The 19,925-nt window shown below is 29.6% G+C and overlaps 1 protein-coding gene and 2 pseudogenes across 1 annotated transcript; all 3 read left to right on the forward strand.

The window, feature by feature from the left end:
- Positions 1 to 205: 205 nt before the first annotated feature.
- Positions 206 to 2,330, forward strand: LOC111281477 (cytochrome P450 CYP749A22-like; annotated as a pseudogene).
- An 11,078-nt stretch (positions 2,331 to 13,408) lies between these two features.
- Positions 13,409 to 14,548, forward strand: LOC149518657 (receptor-like protein kinase FERONIA). Its single transcript, XM_089760362.1, has 3 exons — positions 13,409 to 13,725; positions 13,814 to 14,060; positions 14,126 to 14,548. The coding sequence occupies exons 1-3, from the start codon at positions 13,409 to 13,411 to the stop codon at positions 14,546 to 14,548; spliced, it is 987 nt and encodes a 328-aa protein (XP_089616488.1).
- On the forward strand, positions 14,298 to 15,754 carry LOC111282400 (receptor-like protein kinase FERONIA pseudogene; annotated as a pseudogene).
- Positions 15,755 to 19,925: the final 4,171 nt, after the last annotated feature.

A 19,925-nucleotide genomic window follows, 5' to 3' on the forward strand; every position in this document is an offset into this window, starting at 1 on the left:
AATTAATAATGCAAGAAAATTTTGAGTTTAATTAATTTTCTTTTCTTGTTTCCTTTTGATTCCTTTCGTATTAAATTTGTTATGCAATTCTATAAAAAATATCCAAATGAAGCCAAAAGCGGGCTTCTAAAGCGTTAGTCTTCAGCTCATAAAAGCTTAATGTTTAGTACATAAAAACATCTGAATTCATTGTTAAGAGACGAAAATGAATTCCACAGCAAAGCTTTTAATCCTTCTCACAAGTTTTTTGTGCCTGTTTCTCCTCATAGCTCTATTCAAATTCCTTCACAAATATTGGTGGATACCTGTCCGCATACAGTACGCACTGAGTTTACAGGGAATCAAAGGACCTCCATATGAATTCATCAATGGAAACAACAAAGCAACTGTCCAATTCAGAAAAGAAGCATTAAGCAAACCTATGGCTGCCTTGACTCATGATACATTTCCCAGGGTGCTGCCTCAGTTTTGCTCCTGGATCAACATATATCGTGAGATGATTAGTATGTTTTTCACTTGGAATATGTTTATAACTTCAAATAAAAAAATGAACCCTTTTTTTGTTCTTTTATTAGGGAAGAATTATCTTACCTGGGAAGGAACTCAAGCTCAACTGGTAATTTCAGAACCAGAACTAGTCAAAGAGTTTATGAAAAATATCGAAGGATCTTTTCCAAAAAAGAAGGCTGAAAACTTTATCTATAAGATACTCGGGGACGGGCTTGTGACAACCGAAGGTGAAAAATGGGCCAGGAAAAGGTAGCTGGCAAATCGTGCTTTACATGGGGAGAGCTTAAAAGTAAAACTTCGAACAAAGTCTATTTTGTACTGACATTTAAGAGTTATGAATTAGTTTCTTACAGAATGGATGGTTGTGTTTGGCAGAGCATGAATCCAGCAATAATTGCTGCTGTTGAGACAATGCTAGAGAAGTGGAAAGGCCGAGAAGGGAAAGAGATTGAAGTGTTTGAACAATTCAGGTTACTGACTTCAGAAGTTAATCTAGAACAGCTTTTGGTAGCTGTTACTTGGAAGGGGAGAAGATTTTTCAAATGTTGACTAAATTATCAATACTTGCTACCAGAAATCTTCATAGATCTCGGATTCCTGGCAACAGGTAAGTTAATCTGGAATGTTCTAACCTCACGTTGAGACATTATAAAGATCTGCTATGATATATGCAAATATTTAAATTCATAAGTTTTTGTGAGATACAATCACCAAACTTTCGAGTCAAATTGAATAATATCTTGGTTAGGTGTGGTCTTCACTTGATTAATCTAGACTCTAGAGTTTGCCCCTGATTTCCAAATAGAAAGGAAATACCTAGAAGTCACTTGAGTGCAAAATCTGAAATATGTTCCGAAAGGATTTAGTTTTTCTCCTTTTTCCATGTATCGGGCTTATACCTTCGTTTGCTTTTGCAGCAAGATTTGGAAAACTACTGATTAAATAGAATCAGAAAAGCTTGCTAAAGGAATGCATGAATGCGTGATGGAAATGGTTAAGAAAAGGGAAGAGAAAATAGTGACTGGAGAAGCTGACAGTTTCGGCAGTGATTTTCTAGGATTACTTGTAAATGCTTTTCATGATTCGGATGAGAAAAACAGGCTCTCCGTAGAAGACTTGGTAGATGTGTTCAAAACATTCTAGTTTGCTGGGCAAGAAACCACTAATTCCTTGCTCGCATGGACAGTCCTGCTTTTATCAATCCATACAGATTGGCAAGAGAAAGCAAGACGAGAGGTGATCGAGGTATTTGGTGACAAAAATCCTCATTCTGAAGGCATTTCCAAGCTAAAAACTGTAAGCAAAACCGCAATGTCTGACCATTTCAATAGCGTGTATTACCAGCATTTAATAAATTATAAATTTATTTTGCTCGCAGATGATCATGATCATCAATGAAACCCTGAGATTGTATCCTCCTGTATCTGCCATGTCTAGAAATGTTGCAAGAGATGTTCAATTGGGAAGGCTCATTATTCCTTTTAATTTGGAGGTTATGTTCCCGATCATAGCACTTCACCATGACTCTCCACTATGAGGTGATGATGTGCATCTTTTCAAACCAGAGAGATTCGCAGAAGGCATTGCCAAAGCTACCAAATACAATGCGGTTGCATTTATTCCATTCTCATCGGGACCTCGATCTTGCGTGGGTATGAGCTTTGCAGCCACAGAAACAAAGACTGCTCTCTCAATGATCCTACAACGCTACACTATTACTCTGTCCCCAGCCTATATTCATGCGCCATTTCCTCAACTTATGCTTCAGCCACAACATGGACTTCAAGTAATGCTTCATTCTCTACAGAGTGATGCCTAAAGTTTTTAACGCAGTAGCTGTTCTATTAGCGTCCAAGATGGTAAAATATTCATAATAAGTGAGAAACAGTTTTAAATAATGGTGTGATCAATGTACAACACACAGTTCTTACCAGCCATTTTTGGCTCCTAATTATGTATCAATTCAAGTTTTTAAATTGGGTGATCCTTGACATACTGTCAGAGCCTTTCATTTTTAAATAATTTGTTTCTCTTTTCCATATTTCTTGGCTACTTACTGGTGCAGGGAACCGGGTAACTGGTGGATTTGTCGACTACTGTATCCAGAATGCCAGTTGCATGGTAGTTGCAGTAAGAAGGAAAAGCAAAAAACTTGGCGGTTATTTGATCACCACTAAGCTGCACAAGGATTTCTGGCTCTTGGCTTAAACAAAACAGCGTTACTTTTTTAATTAGCCTTCAACTCTTTTCAACAAAGGGAATTCTAATCTTACTTCAGTATATATGTGATTTTCCTAGTGTTATTGTTTGTAAATAAAACTATTAAAGTAAAAGGAAAACGATGGTTTGGTGTGTGAATGAAAAAGTTTGTGTTGTGTCATTATTCATGGCCCTGGATTATGGCTAAGAGAAAGACAATTGGGTCCCTTGACCTCTTTAGTATCTCTTCCGGATGCCACATGGCCTAAAAGAAGCACATGATTTTACAACTTTTGTTTTTTTGGAACTCATACCTGAATCTGCAAAACTCCATAACTGTATCATGCATGGTTCTACTTGCAATAATTTGGCCTTTTGACCTGGTTTCTGCTTGAATCTTGCAACTTTTTTTATCAGTTGTTTTACAATATAAGTGCTTTCAATCTAATTAACTGGTAAATTTTGTGTGAGATTGCCATGTCTGTTGACCAACTCATTTGAAAAGGCCATTTCAAAGGGGGGATTGACCACCAACTCAACCTTGTATGCTAGAATGTTCATGATATAAATGATAAAGATGTCTAGGAATCAGAATTCGAATTTTAGCATATTGAAAGATCAAAATAAAATCTCATTTTTTTTTTCAAAAAAAATATTGATCAAGATCCTCTACAATACTACATTAATTTTAAAAAATTAAAGTTCATATGATCTTTGATTTTTCTACATTTCAAAAGAATAAACCATTTTCTTTTCAAACATTTAGAGTTTTTTTTTTCTAATATTTTATAGTATTAATTTTTTTATTTCTTTACATTATGATGTTATAAACTATTAAAATCAATATTGGAAATTTTCTTAAAATTAAAGTGCAAAAAGCCTATTTCATGTTAAATTAAATATGAATATTTGTTTTGAAATGAAAGAAGTGAAATAATATAAAAAAAGGGAGATATATAAGCATCTGCATGAGAACTAAGTGAGAACATATATTTCTTTTTCTTTTTCTTCTCCTCCAACTTAATAGTAAGAATGTAGAAAGAATTGACTTCACTAATTTTTTTGGCCAATCAATTCACTAATTCAAGCCATATTTAAATCTTTTGTATATACAAGTAGCAGTAGAGGTGCATAGAAAGAAGAGCCAAATTGTATATATTTCTTATGGTTCTATCAACTATAACATTGTCATTATTTAAAATTTTATTTAAAATTTTCTAGCAGAAGATTAATTACCAAAAAAGAACATTTGCTTTAAATTTTGCAAATAGGATAAATATTAATTTTTATGAAAATGAACGAATGAATCAATGTGGTTTAGTCATCAATTACTTACACGTAATAATTTAAATGAAATATATATATGTTAACGTGAAGTAACGATTTCATAATTTTTTTTTCAATTATATTACTCAGGTAAGTCATGTTGAAAAATTTGATTTCCAAATTTAATTAAACTTGTCCCTTGTTTGTAACCCCTTACCCCCTTTCAGGCCACAACAAGAAAAAAAATTCTACGAACTGAAAAAAAAAAATTCAAAAGAGGCTTCAAACAATTTTCTATTCTTTACCTAACCTGTGGATTAAAAGAAAATGTTTGAACAACAATACACATCATTTTCTATCAATTCATCCAAATTTTTATTTCATTGGCTTAGTATAAATTAAGTACATTGCATTAATTTTCTTTAGTTATACAAATTTTGCAATGTATGTTATAACAAATTTGATTTTTTCTAATTGTTAGTAAATAAGAAAAACAGTTGGTTAAAATAAATAAAATATGAGAATATATAGTTAAATAAGTAAATTAATTAGTGAGGCAGAAAATAGATGCCTACCTTTCAATATATTAAAATAAATATTTTTATCTTTTACGTAATTGTGATTAAGATAGGTACCTTTTATGTGAATTTTTTTAATCAAATTACTTGATTAAAATGTATTTTAATTTAAACATTTTAAATATTTCGTTCTCTTACCACAATAATTCCACAATGCCAAATTGTTAAATATGTGCTTTTACACCACAATCTCTTATTAACTTCATATGTGTAAGTTAAACCTAACAATCTCAAATACAATATGGTGATAAGATACAAAAATAATATGAATAAAATATATAAAATTAAGACGGTATAAAATTTTAACAAAAATCATAAATATGTTTAACATAACGAAAAAATATTTTTCATGTTTTCGTAACAATATGAATTGTGGCATGTAATTTGTAAACACCATTTTTTTAATTATAATAATAATAATAATTATTTTTTTCTTTTTCTCTTTCTTTTCTTTCCGTTTCTGTGTTTGTCTTCTTCTTTCTTTCTTTTTCCTTCTTCTTCATCCTTATCCGATTCAAATCTAGTGCATTAAATGCACAATCCATAAAGTCCAAAATCACTGCCGCTAGTCGTCAACGGCCGACCGACAAGCCGCCAATCACGAATGACAAGCGTGATTTTTTAGTTGAAAAATGAGATTCGAATCCCAGAAGATCTAGGATTTGAATCCCAACAAGCTCTATAAATAGAGCTTGTTATTTGCAAACGGAGGATCGGAGGGAGAACCGAAAAAAAACGGCAAAAAAAAAATACAACAATCCCCTGGAACGGGGAACCTAGTGCCAGAAAGCCACCTAAAAAAAAAAAGAGATCAGTCGATTCTGTCCAAAAAAGAAAACAAGAAAAGGAAAGGAGATCGAAACTTTGAGCCCTGATCTACGTCGATCGGGGCTGTTTTCGGTAAAAAGGACATCGGATCTGGAAAGATCACGTCGAAGAGAACTTTCAGAAGAATTTTTACCTTTTTCGGTGACCAGAAACAATTGGCAATGACTGTCGGCTGCGACCCAAACACGGCCTGCACGGTGGTCCGACAACCGACTGACGAGCTCACCCCAGAGCTCTCTTCTCTTTTTTTTTTTGAAAAATCGAAAGAATGAGCAAAAAAAAATTTCAGTTATTTATAGAAATCATTAAAAGCAAAATGACGTCGTTTTGAGCATAGGGTCAAAACGACGTCGTTTTGGCTAAGGAGGATCTGCGCGTCGACCCGTGACCTGACCTGGGGTCCGCACACCCGACCCGACGACCCGCTTTCTTAATCAACCTCTGACCGGTCTGACTGGATCGAAACCAAACTGTCCAGACCGTACCGAACTGGTACTGAACCACCCAGATCGATCCAAACCGTCGGGCGAACCGCTGAACTGAACTGCGCATTAATCGGACCGTTGACCGGTCTGGTTCAGGTAAAAAAAATTTTTTTTTGAATTTTTCTTATGTTTTATATATTATTTTATTAATATTTATGCATATTAAAATATTTATATTTGTTAGATTAAATGATGAAATTGTGGTTAAATTTTTTTTATATAATTATGTTAATTTTTAGAATAAACTTTAAAAACAATAATATAAAAATAAATTTAATAATAATACTAAAGTAATAAAAAATGAAAGAAAAGAAAATTTTTATCCGACGATGAGATTCAAAGGTATTCCGAGTAGTGATGCCTACGAAATCTCTAGGTGAAAAGATTTTTTTAAAATACTACCAGTGTATTGGAGTATTTATAAAAAAATTTTCAATACAATAAAGATTTTCTTTTTTTTAAATAATAAATAAAAATTGGTTAATAAATTAAAAATATATGTAATAAAAATAGGAAGGAAAGAAATTTAATCCAATGATGGGATTCTAAAAGTATTCCGAATAGAGATGCTTTAAGAAATCTTTAGGTGAGAAGATTTTTTGTAAAATATTACCAGCGTATTGAAATATTTATAGAAAATCTTCAATATAATTAAATTCCTTTTTTTTTCAAAATTTTAATTAAAATAAAAAAAATTAATAAAACAATTAATAAAATTTTCGAAAAAGAATAAAATGTGTGCATCAACATGTTATTATTTGCATTGCATACATGACATAATTTTTTACGAAAAGTAAATTTAGACCTCCCAAAGATAAGATTCTAAAAGTATTCCGTGTAGAAATGCTTTAAAAAATCTCTAGGTGAGAAAGAGTTCTTTTAATGTTACCAATGTGCTGGAACATTTTAAGCATTATTTCAATAAAAAGATTTTAATTTATTTTTCTCGAGAATAAATTTTTTTAACATGACATTTTCTTACGAAAAATAAATTCGAGCCTCCAAAGATGAGATTCTAAAAGTATTCCGAGTAGAGATGCTTTAAGAAATCTTTAGGTGAGAAAGAGTTCTTTTAATGTTACCAACGTACTGGAACATTTTAAGAATTATTTCAATAAAAAGGTTTTGACTTATTTTTCTCGAGAATAATTTTTTTTTAATAAATAAAAAATCAAGGAAATTATTTTTCAAATACTGAAAATAAGACTGTTTTTATCAAAATCAAAGGATAACATGTTGTTAATTAGTACTGTTTTTAACGGGTGTTGTGGGGGTGCTAATCCTTCCCTAAGCGTAACCGACTCCTGAACCCAGACTGTTTCGCAGACCGTAAAATTATCTTTTTAATAAATTTTAATTAATTTTAAGATTTCATTAAAAGGATATGTTTTAATAGGTGGCCAATCACACCTAACCAAAAAAGATTGGTGACGACTCCGTTATTTTTTATTTTGTTTGTCGGGCGGACACAAAACCGTTACGACATAATTTTCGTATAAAATAGGGTACAAATACACAAATTATTGATATTTTATATGACATAAATACATAAATTGTTAGATCTAATTTAGGGTGAATTCTTGATAATTGTTTTTAATCATAATTGCAATTAATATCAATTTTTTTGCAAATTAATGTCAATTTTTTTACAAAACTACTTTTTATTTAGTAATTTAACAAAATTTCAGTTTTTTAGTAAGATTTCTAAAAATTGCAATCACAATAGTATAATATCTATATTGTCATTTTTGTTTTAATAAGACTTTTTTTTAATTTGTTGATTAGTATTACAATAAAATTGTATTTAATTCCATTTTTTATACTTTGAAATTCATTTGTAAAGTTTTGTCAACTTACATGTGATGCATAAGAATTAAAAAAAAGCATAAATTTAAAATATTTTATTTGTGACTATAAGTTATTAGATTTTTACTCTGAAACAAGTTCTTACTGTTAAAATGTATATTATGTTTAGTTGAATTATAAGGTTGAGCTTTATTTTTGGATATATCTCATGGGCTTTAAACTTATTTATACATTTGTATATATGTATTTTATAATTCTAGAAATAATAATGGCTTTTCACTCTTCAAGTCATCATAGTATCAAAGTTTTTGGTGTCTGTTATTTCTCTTTGTTTCAGATTACTTTGATTTGCTATTATTTGACCTTTTTTTCTTTGATAAGTGGCTGTTGCATTTATATTTTTTTTGTTTTGTCATTTTGTGAAATTACGTGGAATTAGTTTTTGTGCCATTAACTACAGCTTGGATTTTGTGAAATTGGAATTGTCTTTGTCTTTTCCTATTTTTATTTATTGGCTATGGGTTGACTAAATACTTTATTCGTTCTGGATTGTTCACCTATGAAATTGGCTTGTCTATTTCAATTTTTATGAATTGATCAGTTTATTGGCTTGTTATGGGTTGATCAGTGTATTGACTTTGAATTGTTTTTTCTTATGGCTCTCTCAGAATTATTACAACCCATTACAATGAAATTAGATGGAACGAACTACACTAATTGGTCTTATTTGATATGAAACTTTGTAAAAGGAAAAAGACTTTGGAAATATGTTACATGTGATAAAAAGTGTCTGAGAGCTTTTGACAGATTAGAAAATTTTGTGTTTGAATATGAACAATAGGAAATTAATAATAGCGAAATTGTTACTTCATTTGCTAATATTGTTGCTCCATCATTTAGTGTGCAACTTTAGAAATATGGCCTTACTAAGAAGTTTTAGGATTTTCCCGAATTACATTATGTTAAACTGATTTTGCTCAAAGATATAAACTTGATAATGATCTTGCTATTTTGAACCAGAGAAAGGGACAATCAATTTTTTATTTTTATTCTGAAATGTTGATTATTTAGGATCAATTAGCTTTTATGGAACCTAAATGGACCATTGACACAGAATTATATTATCGATACAGAGAAGAAAGTCATCTTGCACAATTCATAATGGCACTTCAAGATGATTTTGAGTCCATTTGTGCTTCTATTCTACATCATGACCCTTTTCCTTTTGTTAATGTTGTTTTGTTAGAATTGATGGTTGAAGAAACTAGGAGAGGCAACCTCAATCAATCTAAAGGAGGGGAAGATATTGTTTTACTAGCTACTGCATGTTTGAAAAATTTTATCTCCAATTCATTTAGCTCATTTCAACAAAAAGATTCTTCTAAGATTGAATATTATTACTATCACGAGTTGGGACATACAAAGCATAATTTTTTAGAATTGAAAAAGAAATTTGGCTTGAATAAAATGGGCCGAGTTGCTACTGCAACGTCATCTACAAAAACTTTTAATGTTAACTTTCATTCCACTACAGATCAAACTTAAAAAATTATTCAATAGGTTATTTCTAGAATGAGTAACAACTTTATATGTAATAATTCTTCTACATATGCATTGTTAACTACTACATGTACTAATTTTAATGATTGGATCATTGATTTTTGAGCTTTTAATCATATGACTTTTGATAATTCTATCATTAACTCTTCAAGTCCTATTGCTTGTTCACTTTCTATTCATACTATTAATGGTTCAAATATGTCTGTTACTCATATTGGCTATGTCTCATGTTCTCAAAATGTTTTTTTTTATAATGTTCTTTTGGTTCCATCACTTTCCATGAATTTGCTATCTATTGGTCAATTATGTGATCAAGGTTTTAATGTCATTTTTCACTCTTGTGGTTGCGTGGTGTATGATTGCTTAACGGAGAAAGTGGATGGGACAAGCCGTAAAATTGGAAGATTATTTGTTTTAGAAAACTTCAAGTGTCACATCATCCTTTTAGTCAATTTGATCATCCTTTCGTGCAAAAATCCTTATTAGTTTATGTTGTTCAAAATCTTTGATCTTTTTTCCTTTGGCGCTATAAGTTAGGACATATTTTTTGTTCTAAAGTTCAATATTTGATATCTAGTGGCAAGTTAGGTTATGTTAAGTCAGAAATGTCTAATAATTGTATCAATTGTAAACTAGCAAAATAGTTAGCTTTACCTTTCAATAAAAGTGAATTAGTTTCTTTATCTTCTTTTGATCTTGTTCATTGTGATGTGTAGGGCCCATCTCGTTTACCTACTATAAGGGGTTCTTATTATTATATTATTTTTATTAATAATTATTTGAGGTATACTTGGATTTATTTATTTCAACATTGTTTGGATTTGCTTAAAATTTATTAAGATTTTTCTACCATGATCAAAACATAGTTTTCTAAAACAATTAAACATTTTCGTGCTGGTTTACTTGAGAATATCACTCAAGTAATTTAAAACAGTTTTTTGCTTTTCAAGGTACTTGTCTTGAATCATCTTGTACTGATACACCATAGCAGAATGTTGTTGATGAAAGAAAACATCGTCATATCATGGAAACCACTAGAGCCTTGTTGTTATCTTCATTAGTTCTTAAGAAATTTTAGGGGAAAACTACACTTACTTTAGTTTATGTTATTAATTGTATTCCTTCTTCTGTCATTGGTGGAATTTCTCCTTTTGAACGTTTGTATAACAATACTCCTAATTATTTTGGGCTTCATATTTTTGGTTCTACATTTTTTGTTTCACTTCCTAAAGTTCAATGTGATAAATTATCTCAAAAAACTACCATTTGTGTGTTTTTAGGGTATGGTAGTGGACAAAAAGGATATCGTTGCTATGATCTTATTATACAAAAACTTCATGTTTCTCGACATGTTACTTTTTGGGAAAATATTTTAATGTGTTCATTACCTCATTTTCAGAAATCTACTAATGATCCTCATGGGTCTTTTGTTTTTGTTTTTTTTTATCCTTTTGTTGATTTAAATGACCCTAATCAATCTTTTTATCTATCTCAAAGTTCTCTAACTCCTTAGCAAATTCATCCAAATGAAGCTTGTACCATTACTGACTCAACCATAAGCAATCTTACACCATCATTATCCAATTTGTTAAAGTCGTCTGTCCCATAACTTAGACGTTCAACATGTGAGCAAAAATGTTATCATCATTTTCATTGTTTCTTATCTACTATTCTGTTTGTTTATGAACCTAAATTTTATCATGAAGCAAAATCTAATCCTTTTTGCAGCTATGAAAGAATAATTAGATGCCTTAGAGAAAACTCATACTTGGGATCTTGTTGATTTACCTTTTGGAAAATCTATAGTGGATTGTAAGTGGGTGTACAAGGTAAAGACAAAATCAAATGGGTCTATCAAGAGATATAAAGTTAGGTTGATTGCAAAAAGATTTACACAGGAGTATGGTATTGACTATAAAGAAACCTTTGCTTTTGTAACTCGAATGGCTTCTATTCGAACTCTTATAGCTATTGCTTCTATTTAAGGATGGGATTTATCACAATTGGATGTAAAAAGTGTTTTCTTAAATTGAGATCTTCATGAAGAAGTTTATACAAAACCTCTTTTTGGATTGTCTTGCCAAACTAATCAAGTGGGCAAGCTTCGACGAGCTTTATATGGTCTTAAACAAGCACCGCATGCTTGGTTTGAGAAATTCAGCATTGTTATGCTTGACTTCGAATTTGTGTAGAGTCCTTATGATTCAGCATTGTTTATTTGTCGATTTGAAAGAGGAATTGTAATTTTGCTTCTCTATATTGATGATATGGTGATAATTGAAAATGATAACCTTGTTATTCATAATATAAAAAATCATCCCAGGAAAACCTTTGAAATAAAGGATCTTGGTCCATTACGATATTTTTTAGGAATTAAAGTTGATTGTTCCTTTCATGGATTTGTCTTGTCTAAAGTGAAATATGCTTTTGATTTTATTTTTAAAGTAGGCTTATCTGATAATAAAATTATTGACACTCCTCTTGAAACTAATGTCAAAATGAAAGTTATTAATGGAGAACTTTTCAATGATGATACTTTGTATAGACAGTTGGTTGGTAGTCTTATATAATTTGACAGTTACAAAACCTGATATTAGTCATGCAATTCAAGTTGTAAGCTAATTTATGACAATACCTTGGACAATTCACTTTGCTATAGTTCTTAGGATATTAAGATATTTGTGAGGAATGATACATAAAGGTTTGTTGTTCTCATCAACTTCTAAACTTGAACTTTGTCTTTTTTTCATTTTGATTGGGTTGGTAATGTTAATGATCGACGTTTTACAACTGGTTATAATGTTTTTCAGGGTAATTCTTGGATATTTTGAAAAAACAAAAAGCAGACAGTTGTGGCACATTCAAGTGTTGAAGTAGAGTATAGAGCTTTATCAGACACTACAACAGAATTTATGTGGTTTTGTTGGTTACTTATGGATTTAGGTGTTGACACCTCTACTCCTATTATACTCTTTTGTAGTAGTAAAAGTGCAATTCAAATTGTTCACAATGATATTTTTCATGTATAGATGAAATATATTAAAATAGATTGTTATTTTATCAAATAAGAGATACACAAAGGCACCATCATGCTACCACATATTTCTTCTTAATCACAAGTGGCAGATCTTTTTACAAAGTCCCTTTCAAATTCATGTTTTTATTATTTAGATTTTAAACTTCAAATGTTTTATTTCGAACCATCTTCAATTTAAGGGGCTATTAAAATGTATGTTATGTTTAGTTGACTTATAAGGTTGTGCTTTATTTTTGGATATATGTTATGAGCTTTAAACCCATTTATATATTTATATATATGTATTTTACAACCTTAGAAATAATATTGGTTTTTCACTCTTCAAATCATCACTTACAAAGGTAAAAAGAGACTTAATTAACAATTTTTAATTCTTTACTTAACTTGACCTAAGTATAGAAAAAAATTTTTAAGTTTGACTCCAATTATACGATTCTTGCTAGATATTTCTCTCTATAGCCATCCGTTCTATCCTTTATCCTTAAAAGAATAAATTACAAATGTGGGGATTTGAATCAAAACCGTTAATTTTATGAATAAATCGGAGCTGGAACAGATGCAACTTTGCTTTTAAAGAAAAAATAATAACCCATGAAGCAATCCTCCCAGTCAACACAAATTAATTTACGGAACCTTCCAAGAATTTTAATGGTTTTCTAGAGAAGAAAAGTTTACCCAATTAGCCTCAGTGGAAGACTAGAGAAAGACTTATTGTCAGTATTTAAGTAATGAAACTGTGAAGCTAGTATTCTCAGTTGCAACAGAAAGATTCTTATAATTTCCTTGTTTTCATTTCTTTAATGGCTATGCTTTTATGTTATGACTGTTGAAATTCAAGTTACTTTCCCAGTGCAATGAAGCAATTGGGACTTTTGAGGAATGATCAAAGAAACACCCGCGTGCTTTTGGATGGAACTATATTCTCGACTTGATTCTCATCAATTCGAAAATGAAAGGCCAAAGTTTCCAGGAGGACCAAGACATTAGCTCTGGATCAGACAAATTTGGAATGGAAACATCGGACCAACGACCCCTTTACATTTGATTACCAATTTAACAACCTAGTTATTGGATGCTTCGGCTACGCTTGCCTACCTATCTTCTTCTCTTCCTTGAGCAGCTGTTACAATATTGCCTCTATGAAGAAAATTCCCAATCCCTACGCCTCATGGATATCACTTGTTTCTCTGCTTCACCTCAGCTTCTTGTTCAATTTCTGGAATTGTTTTTCCTCCTCGGACCAAATAATTCTTGACTGCGGAAATGCGGGAAACTCATCGTTTAATGGTAAAACTTGGATTGGGGATGTAAATCTTTTCCCGGATTATTATGAAGAAACATGGATCGGCCCTGTGATCTCGATTATAACCGGAAAGGTTCCGGCGAATCCATATGCAACTGCACGCTTCTTTCGTTCTTCTTTCACCTATAGTTTCCCCATGTCCCCTGGCCTCAAGTTTATTCGCCTTCATTTCTACCCTACTTCTTACACTGGCCGAATTCTCTGTCACCTCTGGCAATTACACTTTTTTAAACAATTTTAGCCCTTCTGTAATGGCAAGCATTTTGAAATCACCTTATTTCACTAAAGATTTCCTCCTTAACTTAAAGAAACAGTCCTTGAATATCATCTTCGCTCCATCACTACATGCTTCAGACGCTTTTGCTTTTGTAAATGGGATAGAGATTTACTCAATGTCCCTCAAACTCTCTGATTATGGAGTGAAGGAAACTTCCAATGCTACGTCCATTCAAGACGAACCTGAGCTTGAGATACTTCACAGAATCAACGTAGGTATAGTAACAGTCTGAATAAGCCGTTCAGGGTTGGGCTGGATGACCAACTATACAGACAGGGTTCTAAAAATGGCACTCCTATTGAAGCATATGATGTTCATATAGACTACAATACAAGCTCTTGGGCATTAAGTGAATATGGAGCACCGGGGGACCTGTACAATACAGCCAGGACAATTGGTGGTAGTGATGAGGCTGCCAATGTGGGGTACAATCTGACATGGACATTTCCTGTTGACTCAGGTTTCAAATACATTGTTAGGTTTCATTTCTGCGAGATTCAACTATATGTAACAGAAGTGAAGCAGAGAGTGTTCAACGTGTATGCCAACAACAAGACAGTGGAAAGCAGCCTGGATATAGTTGCTATGGCTGGAAGTCCTTTGGTTGCAATGCATAAGGACTATATAATCACAGTTTCAGAAGTGAAAGAAGAAAGAAATGATCTTTGGCTTGCCTTGCAGCCTAACACTGATTCATAGCCACAACTTGCTGATGTAATACTGAATGGAGTTGAGATCTTGAAGTTGACTGATACCAGTAACAATCTTGCAGCTCATGTTCAACTAGACAATCCGGGCAAGACTACTCCATCTAATATCTTCCTGGGATTGGTTCTGAGTATGGTTTTTGGAATTTGTCTAGTCTCTTCAATAGTCTACCTGGTTTCTCATTGGATTTCGAAACGTTACGAAGAGAAACCTTGGGAAAACAAGCAGCCTAAATGTTAAATCTTCAGATCATTACCGTCAATTTCCCTTGGAAGAGATAAGAGCTGCCACTAACAATTTCAGTGAAGCTCTTGTGCTTGGTTGTGGCGGGTTCGGTAAGGTTTATGAGGGTTAGCTGGAAGATGGGTTCACCAAAGTGGCAGTTAAGCCCAAAAATCCTGAGTCCCACCAAGCAGTCCAAGAGTTCAAAACTGAAATCGAATTGCTCTCCACTTTTCGTCACATGAACATTGTATCTTTGCTTGGATATTGTCAAGAGGACAATAAATTGATCCTGATACATGATTTCTTGGCTCATGGCACTCTTCGTGATCATCTCTACGGGACTCAAAATCCACCACTGTCATGGACTCAGAGGCTCAAGATTTGCGTTGGCGCTGCTCGTGGATTACACAACCTCCACACGGGCACAGAGCATTCCATCATTCACCGGGACATCAAATCAACAAACATACTCCTGGATCAAGATTGGATGGCCAAAGTCTCAGATTTTGGCCTGTCAAAAGTAGGCAAGACTGCGAGATCCTTTAGGAACCTAGTCGGCTCTGGACCAAAGGGTACCTTTGGATATTTGGATCCTGAATATGGCCGAAACAGAACTTTAACTCGCAAATCAGATGTTTACTCTTTTGTTGTGGTTTTATTTGAAGTCTTATGTGCAAGACCAGCTCTTAATCGTGAGCCAAACGAGGATGATCAGACGAACGTAAGATTGGCTAAATGGGCTGTTCATTGCTATCGAAGTGAAAAAATTGATATCCTGATTGAACCATACCTAAGAGGAAAGATCATGTCCGAGTGCCTTACCACATTTGTGGACAATGCAGTAAGGTGCCTGGCCAGTAGGCAAATAGACCGGCCATCAATAAGTGATATGCTCTGTAAACTCGAACAAGCATTGCTGTTGCAGGAGAAGCCTGATGTTAATATCCAAATCAAAGACGCATGACAAAACAGTGATAGCAGTAGCAGAGCATTGATATTTCGGATACATATTGTACAAATTATAATAGAATCTGAACGCTACAATAAATTCGTAAGATGCATGCACGTGTCCAAATTTGGTGAAAATTTTTTAATCAATTAAATTAAATATTTAATTGGTTAAAAATTTTAATTGAAGATTTACCAAAGTTACGTAGATCAAGATCCAGTCAATCAGAATTCACCTATAAATCATCATTTTTTATATCTAATTAAATTAAAATAATTTTAAAATAAAATCAAAGTGATTAAATTCTTTTGAAATTCTCTAACATGCAAGTGAGGTGACATTTTATAGGAAGCTTTTGTCTTATAACCTTTGGATGCAGGACATTTTCTAGGTGATTGGAAGATATGACTAATTTTTTTTCGTTCTTTTCTTCTTCCATGAACTGGGTATGATTGTGACTTCTTTTGCGGATAGATTTTGGTTGATTATATTATTTATATATAAAAATATTAATTTCAAAAGTATTAATAATGATTGATCTAAATATTTTTATAAAATTTTAAATTAACAAATTTATCTTTAAATATATAGTTTTTATTAATTTATTTTAGTTTAAATCAACTGAAATTAAAAATGGAGTTTATGTGAAATTAAACTACTTAAAATTTTAATTTAAAAAGTGTTAAAAGTGATTAGCTAAAATATCTTTAGTAAATGTTTTCATAAATTTTAATTTAAATGTATTTTTTTATTATAAACTCTTTTTATTAGTAAACTAAAAAAGTGTTAAAAATGATTGACTAACAATAATTATATAGATGATTTAATTCTAAAAATATTAAAAGTGATTGATAACAATATCATTAGTAATTTTTTTATAAAATTTAATTTAAATGATTTTTTTAAATTATTTGACTCTTTTTTTATAAATATAATTAATAATTTTTCTCATTAAATAAAGATACAAATAGAATGAGATTAAAATTTAATATGCATAGGAATAAAACAATTATATGGATTTTGCTTATTTACTTGTTGTCAAAATAATTCTATAGGTAGTTTATGTTGATAAATAAATTCATTAAAGATAATCATAATTAAGTTATTTCAGTATATAAATATATATATTTTGCCTTTCAATTTTTTGTTTTAATATATTAATTATATATGTGTGTTAATGATTTTATTATTTATATGTTTTATGAATTGATTATTTGATCACTGATAGTATAATTAAATCTTTTTAATCTTTTAAAATAATTTTTTAACATATCATTCTTACAATTTAGTTTGACTTCTAGAGTTAATTTTTCTTTTTTTTTCTTTAGAAATTTGTAATTGTTATTCCCAAGAAGAAAACTAATATTAAATTAAATGCAAATAAATTTTGCCCCTCCACCAATCATTAGCAATATGTGATTCATTGAACTTTTTTATTGAACTTTCTACCTACAAAATTAGATGATTATGGAGGTGATGAGTTAAAAGTAGCTTAGGATTGGGTTTCGTCAAATTCTCATAAGAATTATTCATCTTAATCAAAATAATAATTAATTTAATTTTTTCTCAACTTTTATCTTAATATGCATATATATGATTAATTTATATCTCAAGATTGATATTTCAAGATTATTTAATCTTTTTTAATTATATTAAATTACTAGCTTTTTTTTTTTTTTATCATCCAAGTGATTGAATGATCTAACGTGAATTATTTTAAGTAAAAAAATTATCAAGTGAAGTAAAAGTAATTATTTTTGGTGAATTATTTTGACAAAATTCATTGGAATTAGCTTTTGAATGTATTTATGCTAAAGTTTCATTTATTCACAAAAACTTATGCTGTTAATACTAAAAATGAAATCATTATAAATTGTATAAGTATTATGTAATAAGTTTGTATTTATGTTGTTAATTTTAAAAATTATGTATTTTAATATTTTTATATAATAAAAATGTATGCAAAATAAAATTTTTTAAATAAAAGAAAAATTAAGCTTCTAATTGATATAACATATAATTACATTTAATTAACGGAAACACCAATCCAAAATTTTTCTAAGTAGAAAAATGAAATGAAAGAATGATTGGTTATGCATAACTCTATTTTTTCCATATGATAAAGAAAGTTAGCGCTATATAATGTTTCAATGAAAAATACACAAGTGTATTGTTTTCAAATTTCTTTAGAATTAATGTGAAACTCTTTTACTTAGAAAGACATTGCATACTCCTTTATTTTCTCCTTTATGTTAATTGAAGAATATTCACTGTGATATCAAAAGTTTTAAAGTTGTCATATTAGATAATATTTGTTCAAAAGAATTGAAATTAATCAAATTAATTATCACATGACATTTAACTTAAAAATACTATTATAAATTGAATTTTAACTAAATATAAAAATGATATAAGTGCATTTATTAATAAAATTCATTGGATAAATATTTATTTAATTGTGTATCTAGTACCTCAATTATTTTAAATTTTGACTTTTCATACTTTCAAGTTAGATTTTAGATATAAAATCAATGACCAATTGGGTTGAGTCAAGTTTCGTTATATACTTTTATTCATAGAGTACTCAATTATTCATTTGTGCAGCTGTGCATACTTTAACCAATTCAACCACATAAACAATAAAAATAAGGCATTGAAGATGAATGAAAAAAAAAACTTAAATAAATAACTTTTAAATTGTTACAAAAGATGAATAAGAAATATTGAATTTTTATTGGGTTACTATATCAATTGAGATTGTAGTAAAGTTCAATTATTTTTGGGTTTTAAATAACTATTAAGTTATTAAAATCAATTGAAATTGAGTTTAATTAGTTCATTTCTATAACTATGTATATTATATTATTTTTAATTAAATTAAAATTTAAAATAAGTAAAAAATTTTATACCCAATTTGAATTTTGAATTATTTGAAGTTTGAATTGATTAATTCATGTTTTTTTAACTATACTTTTATGACATCGATAATAAATTTCAAAATAGAATGAGAGTACAATATAATAAAAATTTAAGTGCCAAAATGATGGAGATACTAATAATAATTCTAGAAAATATATTTTATGTTCAAGTCTTATAGAGATTAAAAATATATCTTCTTTTGAGGATTTGAAATTCGTATTGCAAAAATATTAATCCAAATCAAAGAGATTATAATTGCTTATTTGTTAATCGAGTTCTAGCTATATGGATCGAGGAAAACAATTCATACATTTGAAAGAGATATCGTAATTCATACTTATTTAGGAAGACAATATAGAGTTAAATATTATTTATATTATTATGACCTTTTATAATATTTCTTAGTCTTTCCAAATAGAGAAGTTCATTAATATCAAAATATTAAAAAGTTATTTTAAATTATGGTAATAAGAATGAAGTAATAATTAAAAATATGCTATTTTTTGTTTATTAGAAGAAATTTTTTTATGAAGAATGTGTAGGTAATTATTGTGAATTGAATATTTTAAAATTATTTTCTATTTAATTTTTATAAATTTTATTTAGTAAATTTGTTTTCATTATTTTTATCATATATATAACAAAATTTTTGCATAAAATTATATATTTAAAGATAGAAACATAGGGCAAAATTTATTACTTCCATTAGTGACAGAATATTTCAAATATTTTAATATTTTTTATGCAATTGTATTTCACTAGCAGTTTTGAAAACACATACACTAATAATTCAATGAAATCATCAATAAAACTTATCTTAATGTGTACTACTTTACCACAAACTAGAACATTTAAAGAATATTTTAAAAATATTGACTTAATATATATATATATATACATATTTGTATATATTTATTTAATTTAGTTTTAATATTTGCATTAGAATAAAAATTTATTATTTTAACTTATTATTACTTACTAAATCATTGATAGTAAATTAAGAACATTTACTCATATTTTTTAAGTTATTTATATTTGAACATTTTCTTCTTTCTTTCTTTCTTTTACAAATTACATTTTCTAACATATATTGTGATTACTTTCTTTTTGGATATACACAAATTAGTGATAATATAGTAATAAATAATTATTAGCTTAGTAATTAATCATTGAAAATTTAATTGTATTAAATATAACTTAATAATAATTATCGATAACTTAGCAGTAAATTAATGATAACTTAATAGTAGATTAATGATAATTTAGTAGTCAATA

The sequence above is a fragment of the Durio zibethinus genome, chromosome 5 (genome assembly GCF_047325235.1).
Source record: "Durio zibethinus cultivar Kanyao isolate XHJ-2024 chromosome 5, ASM4732523v1, whole genome shotgun sequence".
NCBI classification, from domain to species: Eukaryota; Viridiplantae; Streptophyta; class Magnoliopsida; order Malvales; family Malvaceae; genus Durio; species Durio zibethinus.